The sequence below is a fragment of the Nelumbo nucifera genome, chromosome 2, assembly GCF_055504915.1.
Source record: "Nelumbo nucifera cultivar China Antique chromosome 2, China Antique-T2T, whole genome shotgun sequence".
Lineage (NCBI taxonomy): Eukaryota > Viridiplantae > Streptophyta > Magnoliopsida > Proteales > Nelumbonaceae > Nelumbo > Nelumbo nucifera.
In genome coordinates this window covers 66,641,465-66,658,683 of record NC_142650.1, presented here as the reverse complement: position 1 = coordinate 66,658,683, position 17,219 = coordinate 66,641,465, and the positions used below count along the sequence as shown (strand labels likewise).

The following is a 17,219-nucleotide window of genomic DNA, read 5'->3' as shown; positions in this document are numbered from 1 at the left end:
ATTTATTGACATATCACTATAATTTTTTTGGTGGATTATAAATTTAGTATTAGTTTTTTTGACTGATTTGGGCTCTTCCTATTTCCTATAATAGGTATAACACAGCTGAAATCTTGGGGGCATTTTCGTCTTTTAAAGCCTCTTGCTTTAAAGGGTGGTGCTTTTATCGGTGTGATGACTGATGTGCCCAAATCACTTCATAAGATATATATATATATATATTCTGTTATAAAAGCACCATGGTTTCTTGAATCTCGTCATGTCGATAAACTATACCAAACCAGTCGACACTTGTCGGTGATCTAGATCGTTTAACCCGGGGAGCATATCTGTTTGACAGACAGGTAAGCCATGTAATAAGACCAGAAAGAAAGGAACAGACAAAAAGATTCAACGAGTAGTGAAAACTGAAATCATCTGGTCCTGAGCCTGATGTGGGATTAATATATTCATGTAATATAGGCAACAATTTACTGTTTGAAAGTTGTTTTTGTCCTTTTTTTCTAGGATTACATCTCCTTCTGTCAAAAAAGTCAAGGTTCCAAGAGAATTTGCTCAAGAGGATCGCAGCTTCTATGAAAACAAAGACAGTCACGGGTATCCATGGAAGATCAAGGAGTTGACAGAACAGGACACCCACATTTTGTATTTTTGTATTTGTTTAGTATTTTACAATAATAATAAACAAAAGGAGAGAGAGAGAGAGAGAGAGAGAGACAGTCGGCACAAGGCTTTGTTCATGGAGGTTAAGGTACAAAGTAGTAATTGTTGCACCCTTTGTTCCTTTGTTTTCAGTCTGAAATTCTGATGTGCCATATGTAAGATCTCCGGATGATCTGATTTTTTCTCCCAAAAGCTTGCTCCCCAAGTATGAATATTTTTTGAATGCACATTAGCTTAATTTTGTCAGAACTGTCAGTTCTTAGTTGTATTCTTTGTGTTTGTTTTACTTTTTTGGGATATGGGTTCTGTTTTTCTTAGCGTCTTAGACAAGATTTGAGATGGGGTTTTAATATAGAGGCAACGGGTGATCAATTAGAGCTTCTTGTTTGTAGTGCTATGGATTTCTAGTCTGCATTCTTCTTGTCGATCTTCTATGTGAATTTTGATTTTGGGTTTGAATTATCTTCAGTTTGATTCCAGTGGTGTTATCAAGATTTCGATGAAGTAATGTGGATAGTCTGAGAAAGGGGGCGAGTGCCATGGAAGATCAGAGGAAGCTGGTTTTGACAGCGTTTCTGTGCTTTCTTTCAGTGGTTTCTTGTCTCACTGATCCTAGTGATCTCAAAATTCTGAATGACTTCAGAGAAGGCCTGGAGAACCCAGAACTGCTAAAATGGCCTTCTAATGGAGATGACCCATGTGGCCCTCCCTTATGGCCTCACGTTTTCTGTTCTGGTAACAGGATTTCGCAGATTCAGGTTCAAGGTTTGGGGTTGAAGGGGCCTCTTCCTCAGAACTTCAACGAGCTCAAAATGCTCTCCAATTTGGGGCTTCAGAGGAACTTCTTCAATGGAAAATTACCGACATTCAGCGGATTGTCCGAATTACAGTACGCTTACTTGGGTAACAATCAATTTGACACCATCCCTTCCGATTTCGTCAATGGCCTTTCCAGTTTACAGGTCCTGTCGTTGGATAACAATCCACTGAATGCGAGCACAGGATGGTCTATTCCTACAGAATTGCAGAACTCTGTTCAGTTGACCAATCTATCCTTAATGGGGTGCAATTTGGTTGGCCCATTGCCGGACTTCCTAGGCCAAATGCCGTCTCTGACTGTCCTGAAACTTTCCTACAACAATCTAACCGGCAAAATTCCAGCAAGTTTCAACCAGTCGCAGCTGCAGATTCTGTGGTTGAATAATCAGAGTGGTGACAAGATGACTGGTCCAATTGATGTAATCGGGAACATCCCCTCTCTGACACAGATATGGCTACATGGAAATAAATTCACTGGGACGATTCCAGAGAGCATCGGACAATTGGTTTCATTGACAGATCTCGACCTCAATGGTAACCAACTCGTTGGGCTAATTCCCCAAAGCATGGCAAGTCTGCAACTTCGGAGATTGGACTTAAGCAATAACATGTTCATGGGTCCATTACCGGACTTAAAATTAAAGAATTTCAGCTATGGTGGGAATTCATTTTGTCAAGGTATTGGACTTCTCTGTGCTCCTGAAGTTTCTGCCCTTTTAGATTTTCTTGATAGTGTGGAATTTCCAACAAATCTTGCCTCTTCCTGGAAGGGTAATGATCCATGTTCTGAGTGGTTAGGACTGGTTTGCCGAAGTAACAAAGTTTATCTGATTAATTTGTCTAGATTCAACCTTAATGGTACTCTGAGTCCTTCACTAGGGAAATTAGATTCTCTAGCTGAAATTAGACTTGCTGAAAACCATCTTACAGGTCCAATTCCAAGTAATTTGACTGGTCTGAAATCTTTGAGATTGTTGGATATAGGCGGGAATAATCTTGAACCTCCAGTGCCAAAGTTTAGTGACAGTGTGAAGGTTGTTATAGATGGGAATCCTCTATTCTCCAGAAATCAGTCTGTTACACCTTCCTTGGATAACAATTCATCATCATCAGGGACTTCAAAGCATCCACCCATCAACACGTCTTCTCCAACCAAGGGCTCAGAAACTCATTCAGGCACTCCAGATAAAGAACAACCAAAAACAGAAGGATTCAAAAGCTTGAAACTAGTGGTAATTGTAGCCCCACTTGCATGTTTTGCTTTCTTGGTTCTTCTGGTCGTTCCTCTGTCTATATGCTACTGCAAGAAGAGAAAGCATACCTTCGAGGCAGCAAGTTCCTTTGTGGTTCATCCCAGAGATCCATCTGATCCAGAAAACATGGTGAAGATTGTAGTTTCAAATAACACCAATGGAAGCTTATCTACTCTAACAGGGAGTAGTTCTCAGAGTATGCACAGTAGTGGAATAGGAGAACCCCATATGTTTGAGGCTGGGAATTTGATCATATCTGTTCAGGTTCTGCGTAATGTGACCAAGAATTTTGCTCCAGAAAATGAACTAGGACGTGGTGGTTTTGGGGCAGTTTATAAGGGGGAATTGGATGATGGGACGAAAATAGCAGTCAAGAGAATGGAGGCTGGTGTAATTAGCAACAAAGCCTTGGATGAATTTCATGCTGAAATTGCAGTTCTATCAAAGGTTAGACACAGACATCTGGTATCTTTGCTGGGGTACTCCATTGAAGGTAATGAGAGGCTTCTGGTTTATGAATATATGCCTCAGGGAGATCTAAGCAAGCATCTTTTCCACTGGAAAAGTCTTAAGTTGGAGCCTCTATCCTGGAAGAGGAGGCTCAACATTGCCTTGGATGTTGCAAGGGGAATGGAATATCTTCATACTCTGGCCCACCAGTGCTTTATACATAGAGACCTCAAATCTTCAAACATTCTCCTTGGTGATGATTTTCGAGCAAAGGTTTCAGATTTTGGTTTGGTGAAACTTGCTCCCGATGGGGAGAAATCTGTAGTGACCAGGCTTGCTGGGACTTTTGGATATTTGGCACCGGAATATGCTGGTGAGTAATTCTCTTCTTCAACTACTGTCCATCTATTATTTTCCAATTGAAATAGGAAAAAAGGTAAGCTTTCTGAACTTTTGAAGAACTACAAGATGCTTAATTGTAAAAGTTCTGTAGAAGTTTCAATACTTTTGCTGATAACAAATTATAAACAAATTGCTTCAATTTGAGAAATCACTCCATATGTTATTTATAGGGATAAGGGGTAATTGCTTGGTGCAATGACAAAATCTTGGGCTGACAAGCATGAGAAGTGGATTTGAGTTTGAAAGCAGCCTATTGTGCCCAAGACAAAGCCAGCATGTTTGCAGTCTACCCCTACTCAAACCCTAGATAGTTAGGACAATCATTGGGTAATGGCCCTATCTTTTTTAGGGGAATAACAGAATTATGATATTACTTTTGGGTTGACTTTGATGCCGGAAAGACATGATACCGAAAAACTTATAATATCAACCAGCATCATAAAGTTGGTAACCAATCGGGTGGGTTTTCATCAAAATTCAGAGGGGTTTTGATTGGTCAAAGCCTTTCTTTTTTTTGATAAATTGGTCAAAACCTTTCTGGTATCATGTTATTCTGGCATCATAGATTTTTTCATTACTTTGATATGCATCATGATAAGATATAACACAACAGAGCCTGACTATGAAATTGGCAAATCTGGAGTTTAAATTGGCTCCGACTAGGAGACCATCTAGATCAAATGCAATATGGTTAGATATCTACAGGTTGTGAACGTTTTGGTATTTTTCAATGTTTATTTCAGCTGTAGCTCATGATCACAAAAAAATTGTCATGTGCAAATTTTGGGCTAAAGAAACCTGAAACTCTGGAAGTAGTCTTAGTGAGACATATATTGCAGTAATATCACAAAGTATGCTTTGATGTATCAACTTGTTCACTAATTTTGATTTTCATGGGACAATATGTTTAGTCACAGGAAAAATCACCACCAAGGCTGATGTCTTTAGCTTTGGAGTTGTTCTGATGGAGCTGTTGACTGGACTGATGGCACTTGACGAGGAGCGGCCTGAGGAGAGTCAATACTTGGCTGCATGGTTTTTGCACATCAAATCAAGTAGGGAGAAACTAATGGCTGCTATTGACCCAACTCTTGAAGTGAATGAAGAGACATTTGAAAGCATATCAATTATAGCTGAACTGGCTGGACATTGCACGGCAAGGGAGCCCAACCAACGGCCTGATATGGGCCATGCAGTGAATGTACTAGCACCTCTAGTTGAAAAGTGGAAACCATTGTATGACGAAACTGAGGAATATTTAGGCATTGATTACAGTCTACCCCTCAATCAGATGGTGAAGGGCTGGCAGGAAGCTGAAGGTAAGGGTTGCAGCTACACAGGCCTTGATGACAGCAAGGGAAGCATTCCGGCAAGGCCCACTGGATTTGCTGAATCTTTCACTTCTGCTGATGGTCGGTAAATCATAGTTCAATTCCTCTTGATGTTATCACTTCGTTGATGGTCATCTATTACCATTTTCATGTACTCAGTGTATGCTGCAAGTTTATGCAGTTTGAGGGGTTCAGCATTAGCAGATTTTAGTGGGTTTATCATTTTCAGGGCATGGGACTATAGATTTATTTTCTTATGATATCTCATATGTATTTCCTTTCCCCTTTTTTTCTTTTCTTTTCTTTTTGAGATGTGATATTTGTGTTATTGTGTAGAGTTGATAATGTAAATGAGAACTTTATTCAGTTCTTCAACGTTTATATTCATTTGTTCTCTGTTTCTTTATTCTTGTCTGCATTCTGGAAGATCTATCATTCAGTTTGATGTTGATGCTAGGAATTCTTCTGGACTTGGACCAGATGTAGCTACATTTGCAACCAGAAACCAAGGTCCCTAACCCTTCTACACTGCATCATCTAATGATTTCTAATCTACCTCTGAGTCATGGATCAAGCTGGTTGACTGTCCTGTAGGCCGACTAGAATTGCTCACGTAAAAAAATGTGAATGAAGTAAAAGTTTCTGAAAACGATGCTAAATGCTTCCATGATATCTTTTTAGGGGGTGTTATACAACCTGAATATTTTTCTTTTTTTTTTTTGTTTGTTTGTTTTTAAAATCACTACATCAGCAAAAGAACTTGAAGTGTGTGTGTGTGCACGCGTGCCCATGCGGGTGTTGTTAGGAGCAAAAACAACCCAATTTTGTTTCATAAAACAATCCAAAACAAATTTTGGATCAACGAAACATTATATCAATTATCACAATAAAACACGTTCTTTAAACTAGAAATTGGACAAATTGTTGTTTAATGTTGCCTGTTTTTTTTTTTTTTATTTAAAGAACCAATTTGTTTTCAAATCAGATGGTTTTGATTTGTTTGTGAACAAGAACAACAATTCATGTTAGAATTACATTAAAATATTCCTAAAATGACAAATACTGAAAGTCATGACGCCTACTAACAAATGTATTTGACAGCCTTTTGATCAAACCAACATTTTAAAAACCAAGCCTCCCAATTGGCCGAAATGTCTGATGATCTGATTCTTCCAGTCTGACAACATTGAGTGTGGTCATCTTAGCTACTTTGTGAGGTTTTTCTTTTTGGCCATTCTCTCTGAGTTTCTGATGAAGTACTATAGGAGTATAGGTATATTAATAATTAATCTTAAATAATAATATCTAATATCACTTATCCTGAAGTGAGAAGATAAATATAAAAATTTTCATGACCATGAAAGTTCGGTAAAAATTTTAGTGTCGGCTGCCAACTTGATGCAATCTTCCTTCTTTATCTAGGCTTGGGAGACAGCTGGTGAAATTAATAAAAAGGCTTTCATACACATATAATATAACCATTGAAAGTGACAATATCAAGCTTGATTCATTTCTTAATTATTACAAACAGATATTAGCAATCGTAAAGGCAATTCAAGTGGCGTTGCAAAAGATTTGGAAATATGTCACTTTGGTATCTGATTCTATTTTACCTGTGCTTATTCTGTTTTGGGGGTGGAGGAACTCTAAACCGGTACCCCTGAACCGGTTTTGAAAAAAAAATAAAAAAAGTAAAAAAAAAATATCAATTCACTCGATACGTCCCTACCGACATATCGGGCGTATCGATATTCTGAACCTTGCAACCTACTGTATTTGATTTGAAAAGAGAACCAAAAAGTTGAAGTTATTAAAGAATTTAACTTCAAGAGAGAAACAGAGTCAGAGGGCCGATTGTGTCTTCATCTCTTGTTTGATATCACAAAGTAATATGTAAGTGGTGTAATTTGGGTCTGGTTAGCCCAAACCCAACCGGAAAAGGTCAGGTTGGGTAAGGCCGGGGTTGAAGTTCCTGTTAGAATTAGAGGTGAGAAATGTGAATCTGACTTTTAACTTTGGATGGGTTAGGATTGAGACCACGGGCAACTCAACCCAACCTGAACCTAAGGACTTTGTATTTGTATATATAAGTGCTAGTAGCACCCAGTGTGATGCACAGGCTTTGTTAAGAAAAATTCAAATAAAATAAATCTTATATGACTTTCATTAATTGTGTCAAATTGGTTCAAGTCCAACTCAATATTTTTATGGGTTATGTTCTGTAAGTATGTGTGGATAAGATTATTGTGGATATGAGATCCCGATTGTAGTGAGAATGATCAAATTTTATATTAACTTTTATTGTTTTTAAATAAAACATAAGTAGACTTTAAATTAGTAAAAATCTATTCTATATACCTAAAACACAATTATCCATGTTGCATCTCCCTCTCCCCTCTCCATCATACTTTGTATATTTTTTTTTTTTGTTTTGTTTTTAAATAGAACATAAGTATAGATGTATGTATATATGCATTGTATTGTATTCAATAGTTGTATGTGCGTATCTTTATATGTGTGAATCAACAATTCTAAGTTTAATGGAAAAAAAAATTCTAATGCAACAACATAAGTATGGTACTCCTAAAAAACCATAATTTTATGCTGTATATATAATAATGTTAATCTCAATCTTCTAATCTTAAATCAAAAGAAGCAGGAACATTTTAGCAAAAAGAAGTGAATACATCAAACCAACTCGAATGCAACCCAATCCCTTGGATTAGGTTAGGGTTGACCTTACCTGACCTCAACCTGGTCAAACCAAACTTGCTCCAAATTATCAATACTCATGGTCTCCACCTTACCTAGTTACCTTTTAGAGGTGACACAAACTGTTGTAGGTTAAAATTTTGGTTCAAGAAAGCTAAACTTCAAGGGCTTGGTTTTACCAAATGACAAGTTTTCTAAGGATAAAATTTGCATTAAGAAACAGATATTTTTGTTACATGCCCAACAAAAATCTAATCATTTTCATAATTGAACTCTTATATGTTTCATATCTAATTAATTTTGAATTTAATTTAATCCAATAGGGAGTCCCTCGTATGAGGGGCAACTTTTTTGCCCTATAATGAAAAGTAATTAAAAGGACCTATGGCTCAGTTTGGAAGGATTATAAATACAAATATGTACAGTATAAAAAATTGTATTTTGTATTATTTTCTATGTATTTAGATTGTACATATTTGTATTTATACTCTTTCCAGACTGAGCCTATACAAATTTCATACTTCTGAAAAAGGTGGAGGGTTGATTGTAGCAGTTGGTGTCACCATATATTCTAGTTGGTGAGGATTCTGGCTGATTGTAGCAGAGACTTGGGATGAAATCTGCCTTGGTCTAGGGATATTATGGGTTTCCTTGATTTGCAAACCACCCTTAGATATTATCCGCTAACTTGTAGTAAACACCAATGACTAGCAATGCAATTCGGGTTGGTCTGATTTAACACTTTACACTTATTTGGGATCTGGGTTTGGGTCAGGTCCATTCAAATTTTGACTAAAGTCCAACCAGAACCCGCCTAAATTGCACCCCATACCAATGATGGTGTTGGTGTAGTAGTGTTTTAGAAATTGGCCCGAAGGCCGAACTGTTTTTGCCTCTGGGTCACAGGTCACCAGTTCAACCATCCATATTTGAATAGGTTATACCGTGTTACATCAACGTCTATATATATATATATTTGATCAATAAATAATGTATAATTATATTTTAGGCATGATATATATTATTTTATATTTATTTTATGTTTTTAATTCAATTTTAATTTTTTTATGTATAAAAATATTAAAAATTACGATTCGAGGCTAAAATGGGGTTTGGTGCCTTAGGACGTTTGCATACATAGTTAATATGCAACCCGCGACCCAGTGACTGGGTTGCTGGGTTGACAGTTTTGTTATCTTTTCAACAAATTTTGGGACAATGCCACATTATGCCAGGTTTTATAAGAATCAAACCCGAAAAATTGACTGGGTGATGGTTCGACCGTCTGAGTCAACCATGGGTTAAAAACATTGTTGTGTAGAGCTGTAGCTTAAGTGGTTTTTTTGGCGTCCCCTCCTCTCTTTGAGCAGATTCTTCATATTATGTAGGCAAATGGACCGTGCGTTCATCCCTTCTACCCTAACCCCATTTACCAGTTAATCAAGTCCTTTTTTTTTCTCATTAGTATTGCACATTATCCATTATAGGGAATTAAGGAGTGGGGATTAGGACTGGGTGCATGTGACTATGTGGTGGAGTTCACATCTCCGCCGTGTATTGTGAACATTTCTTGATGATAGTACCACTTTCGATGATGTCATCATCGGGAGATGTTCTCAATACACGGCGGATCTTTGTGAGGCGGAGATGTGATCTCGACTATGTGAGGTTCACTGACCTGACCTTAGCAGGGAGAACCTCCAGTTATCTAGGTTTGATCCTGTACCTCCACAGACTGAGTGGCTTTTTTTTTAACCCTCCCTCACACATCAAAAAAGACCAATACAATTAAAAAGACTGTTACTATGAATTACATTGAAGGATGAGCGAGCTAGATAGCCCAAACTTTGCAAGCCAATTGCAGCCCAGTTAGCCTTCTCTGAAAACATGATCATAGCAAACTGTTAATCTGCTTCTTCTACAAACCTCAAAGCATTCCTCAATGATATGGGTGATGCTCCATGACAGCTTTTCTTGAGCTTTTAATTTGTTGATGACAATTTCGGAATCTCCTTCAATAAATAAATAGTCTTTTGCTATTGAACTGCTCCGGCACTACCTTATGAGCTTCTAAAGCCGCCCAAGTTTCTATTAGATAAATCGATTCAGAACCGATTTCCTGTAAACCAAAAACTGAACTTTACCTTGATAATCTCTTGCACTTTTCATCTCTTTCGGCCAAAAATATGGCGCTCTGTTGAAATTTGTTGATGGTTTGCTCCATCATTTCACGTCGATGCACCAAATACCAAAAAAAATCATCTTCGTAAAAATAGATCAATTAATACTTCTAGTCTCCTAAGTTGCTATAAATGCTCTCATTGGAGAGGGCTAAAGAAAAGCGGCTTCTAACTTTGTCCTACACAGACAATCTTTAAATTATGTTTTGTTTTTTCGGTAGAAGCCTTCAATTATGTTGGGTGAAAAATTGAAGAGCCGAAATCCATTGTCAATGAGTCTTTTGTTGGATTGTCTATTCCATTTTAATATCACTAAAGATTATATCTAATATGGTTTGATTGATCAGCTACATCAAAAATATATTTGCACACATATTTTGAAAAATAATTTTTTCCTCTTATGCTCAGTTTGGAAAGAATATAAATGCAAATATGTAGAGTATAAATACATATAAAATAATACAAAATTCAATGTTTTGCCTTCTATATATTTGTATTTGTATTCCTTTCAAATAGAGTCTTACTAAAACCAATTTTTAACTTAAAATTACTAAATTTGTTTTGAGTTTTTAAATATGAGCTTATTTACACTCCTTAGAAATATAAGAAGCGAGTATAGAGGTTTGCTACCACGGAATGTGCATGCGCGTGTGTGCGGCATAATGAGGTGCACTTTGCTTGCACCCGTGTGGTTTGTGAAGAGAGGCTTTAACTTTTGATATGAAGTTGACCGTTGATGTTTCAAGTACGAATGGCAACGGGGCGGGGATTACATTCCCCATCCCCGACCTCGACCCCCAAATCACCCCCATCCCCTTCTTTGATCCTTGGTAGGGAAAGGAATCCCCCCTCCATCCCCACCCCGACGCAGATGAATTCCCCGTGGGAGACCCGAATCCCCGACGAACTGGAGTATATCAGTGACAAGAGAGGGGACCGTTGTGAGAGTTGAAGTTGGCAATGAGAGAGAAAGTCTGACGGGCGACAATGATGGCGGTCGGCGACGATAGACAAAGGTTGAAGGATTGAACCTGATTGGGGATTCAGGGATCGCCCCATCCCTGACCCCGACCCTGCCAAAGTACCCCAATACCCGACCCCGTCGGGTCAAGGAGCCCGAGTACCCGTCGAGGATGGGGAAAATTGCCACCCCTAGTTTCAAGCAAATAAAAACAAAATTTTCAAAAGTCACTCTTGTCTCTATCTTCTACTACCTCACAATAGGTTTTTTTTGGAAACTCTTCAACTTTACTTGATATAGATTCTCACTCAAGGCTATATTATATCCTGGAAATAGATTTGCCTCTAATCTGTAGAGATAGCTGATAAGCTGTTAGTGTTTGTGGGGTTCCAACCCCACATTTTATACCTGCTATTTATTTTATTTTTTATTTAGAATAATTAGGCTGGCTGGACCTTGTTTGTCTTTCTTTCATTTGTTTTAAGTAAGGGTATTATAGTGATTAGTCATTGTAATAGATTACAATATAAATGCATCTTAGTGGGTGGCTATAAACATATTCAACCGAACCCTTTCTTTCCTACTTCTCTTCCTCTCTCCCTTTTCTCTTCTATTCGTGACCCTTCTTTCTCTTTTTTTTGTACCTTTTTAAATCAGAAAACAACTATTTACTGGTTTAATTTATTCAAGTTAATCCAATAACAAACTCAATAAAACTAAATGGGAGTAAATAACATTATAAAAATAGTACCTTTAGACATGTCTCAAAACTTCTCCTCCAAATTTTCGTGACCCTATTTTCCAACACTATCCACTCCAATCTCTTCACCTCAAAGCAGCTAAACCAGTAGTGCACCCACACCCATGACCAATGACCAATTGACGATGATGTCGATGTCCATGGAGGCGAATGGGATACATTTGACCTAATTCTTGTGAAAAGCAACACAACTAAACTGCCCAAAAGCACAAAAACCGACAGAGAAAGAGGGGAAATAAGTGATGGGATCTGCTCCTCACAAATGTGCGCCTCACACGCACATCCACCAGGTGTGAGGAGCAGATCTAGTCTCGGAAATAATGGACAGTAATGGTTGTCCTTTGCCCGCCACCGTCACCGCCTGCAGAACATAAAGAAGCCCAGATAAAAGTCAATATAGATTTATTAGTCTGGTCGTTATTGGGTGGACAACGTACATGGGCTGGGCTGTACTTACGAAACCTATTGATTTGGTTGCCACCATAAATAGTAGCACGGAATTGATTTCTTGGTGCTGACGACTCACGCCTACCAAAATGCCATGATTGAATTGCTTCTATGCGTGCTCAGACTTATTCAACAGAGAGAGAGAGAGATTTTCTCTACGTGTCATGGCAATTTCTGACCCAATTGAAAGCCCATTTGGCTCTGGTCCAAGTTTAAGTGGATAGTTAGGTGATGGGTACCCATTGGGTGCAATCCTTTGGTGCCTCTTCCATTCCTTATTGTCCCACACCCCAAACTCCACTATTAGGGTGTTTCCGTTTCGTTTTGTACTTGTGTCACTACAAAACCGAGACAAGTATTTAATGAGGCATTTATGACACATAGGTGCCATTACATACCACATCAGAAAAATGCCAATAAATATCTATCTGTTTCAGAAAACTCTTAAATAAAGTTTCCTGAAACGGGAGAGGTACACAAAAACTAAAGTTTGCTTTTACAAATTTCAATACACACAAATGCAATTAGTAAGGCATTTGCTGATAAGGTGCCTATGTGGCACCGTCAATAAATAAACGTAAGCAAAATCAAATATATACTATGTTTTCATTAAAGCATCTGAGAAGTGAGAGACTTCATCTCTTCTTCTCTGTACCAGTTGCCTCCAACCAAATCGGTTTCATATCTTTGTTGGACATTTGAAATCAAAAAGAAAAAGGGTAAAATACAAAAACTTACACAATCATAAAAACTTCTATTATAGTTTCATTTTAATAAATATCTCTTTTGAACTTTTGAGAAATTCAACAAAAACCTCCCTTCCATTATCGTTTAAGATGGAAAACTTTAGATTGATGCATCAGTTTTTTTCCAAATATTCATTCTACTCTTTTATAAATTGATGTAACCGTTTTTGGTCACGTACCATTTTTTGTGATGTATAAATTTTTTTGGCTAAGTACCTCGTGTTTGACCTGGTGGTGACGTGCCTTGGTGATGAGCTACTTGGTGGCGAACTCCCTGGGGGAGAACTACTTGGTGACGAACTGCCTGGTGATGCTCCCTGGTGGCGAACTGCCTAGGGGCAAACTGCCTGGTGGCGAACTGCCCGGTGGCGAACTGCCTGGTGGTGCTCCTTGGTGGCGAACTGCCCGGCAGTGCTCCCTGGTGGCGAACTGCCTGATGGCGAACTGCCTGGTGACGAACTGCCTGATGGCGAACTGCCTGGTGGCGAACTGCCTGGTGGCGAACTGCCTGGTGGCGAACTGCCCGGCAGTGCTCCCTGGTGGTGAACTGCCTGATGGCGAACTGCCTGGTGGCGAACTGCCTGGTAGTGCTCCATGGTGGCGAACTGCTAGGTGGCGAGCTACCTGGTGACGAACTGCCTGATGGCGAACTACCTGGTGACGAACTGCCTGATGGCGAACTCGTCACTTGACTTGCACCTAGGCGGTCTGCAACTCAGAGGATGGTGGAGCTCCCTGGTGCAGCGCAACCCGACTACCCTCCGCGTGAGGTGATTCTCTCTCCTTTGTAGACGGCGGGAGCTGAGGGACCTACGGGAACTGAATCTGAGGACCCGGGGGTATTTTCTCGGCGGGGACTCTCCGATGCCTAAGTTAGCATTCTGATTACAGAGGGTTTGGAGAGAAATGAGAGAGCTAGAGAGCGGGGGTTACCATCCTTTTTTCTCTCCTTCTGGCTTTGGGGGTCGGAGTCCTTATATAGTGGTGCCCTCGCGGGTTAGGTGGGTGAAAAGCCTTCAAATGGTAAGACGTCATATCCCGTCAGAACCGGGGTACGGTGATGAATTCCTCGAGGTTGTCAGGCTGGCGCTTGTGCCAGGCGGCCAGGTCGGCGCCTGGGCCAGGTTGTCAGGTCGGCGCCTGTCAGTCGACGGGTCGGTGTCCGGGCCAGGTTGCCAGGCCGGCGCCTGTGTCTGTCGGCGGGTCGGTGTCCGTGCCAGGTTGCCAGGTCGGCGCTTGTGTCAGTCGGCGGGTCGGTGTCCGGGCCAGGTTTCCAGGTCGGCACTTGTGTCAGTCGGCGGGTCGGTGTCCGGGCCAGGTTGCCAGGCCGGCGCCTGTCAGTCGGCGGGTCGGTGTCGGGGCCAGGTTGCTAGGACGGCGCCTGTGTCCGGGTGAGGTCGTCAGGTCGGCGCCTGTGTCCGGGTGAGGTCGTCAGGTCGGCGCCTGTGTCCGGGTCAGGTTGTCAGGTCGGCGCCTGTGTCCGGGCCAGATTGCCAGGTCGGCGCTTGTGTCCGGGCCAGGTTGCCAGGTCGGCGCATGTGGCAGGCTGATCCGGCCAGGTCGCGCCAGGTCACGCGCAGGCCGCGCGCAGGCCGTGCCAGGCTGCGCGGGTCGCGTGCAGGCCGCGCCAGGTCGCGCGCAGGCCGCGCCAGGTCTTGCCAGGCCAGCCAGACCGGTGCTCGGGGGGGGACCAACTTGGTATGTTGTTGCCTGGGGGCTTGCCTAGTTGTCACGAGGTGCCACGTGTCGCAATTTCACTGGAGGGCCAAATCTGCCCTCATCAATTGCCCCCTACTCCCGAGCTTAGAGTAACTCAGTGAAGGGAGTAGATTTCTTTTGGCCCGTAAGTCGACAAGCTAGTAAGTTTTGATCCAATTCCTTAGGCTTTGGGAGCTGCTTGTATGTGGCGAGCTGCCAGTAAGACGAGGGGGTCTCCGCCGGTTTTAGTAGTGTAGCCCTTAGGCTCTGGGGCAACTTATAGTTCACTTTTGCTGATTTTGTTCCTGCTGAGAAAGCGATTGGATATTCAACAATAGTGTGGCCTGCAAGCTTTGGGAGTGACTCATAGTCTCCTCTTTTTTGATTTTTGCCCGTGCCGGAGAGGCGACCGGGTCTTAAGCAGTAATGTGGCCCGTAGGCTTTTGGGAGTGACTCATAGTCTACTCTTTTTTGACTTTTGCCCGTGCCGGAGGGGCGACCGGGTCTTAAGCAGTAATGTGGCCCGTAGGCTTTTGGGAGTGACTCGTGGTCTACTCTTTTTTGACTTTGCCCGTGCCGGAGAGGCGACCGGGTCTTAAGCAGTAATGTGGCCCGTAGGCTTTTGGGAGTGACTCGTGGTCTACTCTTTTTTGACTTTGTCCGTGCCGGAGAGGCGACCGGGTCTTAAGCAGTAATGTGGCCCATAGGCTTTTGGGAGTGACTCGTGGTCTACTCTTTTTTGACTTTGCCCGTGCCGGAGAGGCGACCGGGTCTTAAGCAGTAATGTGGCCCGTAGGCTTTGCCTGTGAGGTGTCGAGCTATGATTGTGCTGCATTAGCTTCGTAATGCCGGTCACCCACTCCTACAAGAAGCTACTAGGGGCTCGACCTTCGGGGGCAACACTACTAACTTTAGGTTGCCAGCTCACACGGGAGCCTTGGAAGGCTCGACCGGTAAGGGCGCCTGTGTAGTCTGTTGGCCGTCAACTCCCGCGGAAGCCACGAAGAGTTCATCTTTGTAGGGGGACCTTGCGGAGAGGACTGATGAGGCATCATCTGAATCGAAAGTAAGGTTGGTAGAGCTACTTAGTCTGTTAGTCCCCTGCATGGTTTTCGAGTTCATAAAAAATGTAAACTATAAAGTGATATCTTCAAAAAAGTGAGGACTTAGCTTTGGTAGGATGAGAACTTAGCTTTTGTAGGATGAGAACTTAGCTTTTCGTAGCGTATTCCCACAGACGGCGCCAATTGATGTAACCGTTTTTGGTCACGTAACATTTTTTGTGATGCATAAAATTTTTTGGCTAAGTACCTCGTGTTTGACCTGGTGGTGACGTGCCTTGGTGATGAGCTACTTGGTGGCGAACTCCCTGGGGGAGAACTACTTGGTGGCGAACTGCTCGGTGGCGAACTGCCTGGTGGTGCTCCCTGGTGGCGAACTGCCTGGTGGCGAACTACCCGGCAGTGCTCCCTGGTGGCGAACTGCCTGGTGGCGAACTGCCCGGCAGTGCTCCCTGGTGGCGAACTGCCTGGTAGTGCTCCCTAGTGGCGAACTGCCAGGTGGCGAGCTACCTGGTGACGAACTGCTTGATGGCGAACTGCCTGGTGACGAACTGCCTGATGGCGAACTCGTCACTTGACTTGCTCCTAGGCGGTCTGCAACTCAGAGGATGGTGGAGCTCCCTAGTGCAGCGCAACCCGACTACCCTCCGCGTGAGGTGATTCTCTCTCCTTTGTAGACGGCGGGAGCTGAGGGACCTGCGGGAACTGAATCAGAGGACCCGGGGGTATTTTCCCGGCGGGGACTCTCCGATGCCTAAGTTAGCATTCTGATTACAGAGGGTTTGGAGAGAAATGAGAGAGCTAGAGAGCGGGGGTTACCATCCTTTTTTCTCTCCTTCTGGCTTTGGGGGTCGGAGTCCTTATATAGTGGTGCCCTCGCGGGTTAGGTGGGTGAAAAGCCTTCAAATGGTAAGATGTCATATCCCGTCAGAACCGGGGTACGGTGATGAATTCCTCGAGGTTGTCAGGCTGGCGCTTGTGCCAGGCGGCCAGGTCGGCGCCTGGGCCAGGTTGTCAGGTCGACGCTTGTCAGTCGACGGGTCGGTGTCCGGGCCAGGTTGCCAGGCCGGCGCCTGTGTCTGTCGGCGGGTCGGTGTCCGGGCCAGGTTGCCAGGTCGGCGCCTGTGTCAGTCGGCGGGTCGGTGTCCGGGCCAGGTTGCCAGGTCGGCACTTGTGTCAGTCGGCGGGTCGGTGTCCGGGCCAGGTTGCCAGGCCGGCGCCTGTCAGTCGGCGGGTCGGTGTCCAGGCCAGGTTGCCAAGACGGCGCCTGTGTCCGGGTGAGGTCGTCTGGTCGGCGTCTGTGTCCGGGTCAGGTTGTCAGGTCGGCGCCTGTGTCCGAGCCAGATTGCCAGGTCGGCGCCTGTGTCCGGGCCAGGTTGCCAGGTCGGCGCATGTGGTAGGCTGATCTGGCCAGGTCGCGCGCAGGCCGCGTGCAGGCCGCGCGCAGGTCGCCCGCAGGCCGCGCACAGGCCGCTCGCAGGTCGCGCGCAGGCCGCGCACAGGCCGCTCGCAGGTCGCGCGCAGGCCGCGCAGGTCGCGTGCAGGCCGCGCCAGGTCGCGCGCAGGCCGCGCAGGTCGCGTGCAGGCCGCGCCAGGTCGCGCGCAGGTCACGCGCAGGCCACGCCAGGCCAGCCAGACCGGTGCCCGGGGGGGACCAACTTGGTAAGTTGTTGCCTGGGGGCTTGCCTAGTTGTCACGAGATGCCACGTGTCGCAATTTCACTGGGGGGCCAAATC

The 17,219-nt window shown here is 43.4% G+C and overlaps 1 protein-coding gene across 2 annotated transcripts; it reads left to right on the top strand.

Moving 5' to 3' along the window:
• The first annotated feature begins 415 nt into the window (after positions 1 to 415).
• LOC104601395 (receptor protein kinase TMK1-like) lies at positions 416 to 5,325 on the top strand. 2 transcript variants are annotated; one of them, XM_010264695.3, is made up of 3 exons: positions 416 to 751; positions 1,133 to 3,558; positions 4,499 to 5,325. In XM_010264695.3, exons 2-3 carry the CDS (start codon positions 1,203 to 1,205, stop codon positions 5,005 to 5,007), a joined length of 2,865 nt encoding a protein of 954 aa, XP_010262997.1. In that variant the 5' UTR covers positions 416 to 751; positions 1,133 to 1,202; the 3' UTR covers positions 5,008 to 5,325. The 2 variants fall into 2 exon arrangements, with proteins under 2 accessions (XP_010262997.1, XP_010262998.1); XM_010264696.2 differs by having other exon boundaries at positions 416 to 868.
• The last annotated feature ends 11,894 nt before the right edge of the window (positions 5,326 to 17,219 follow it).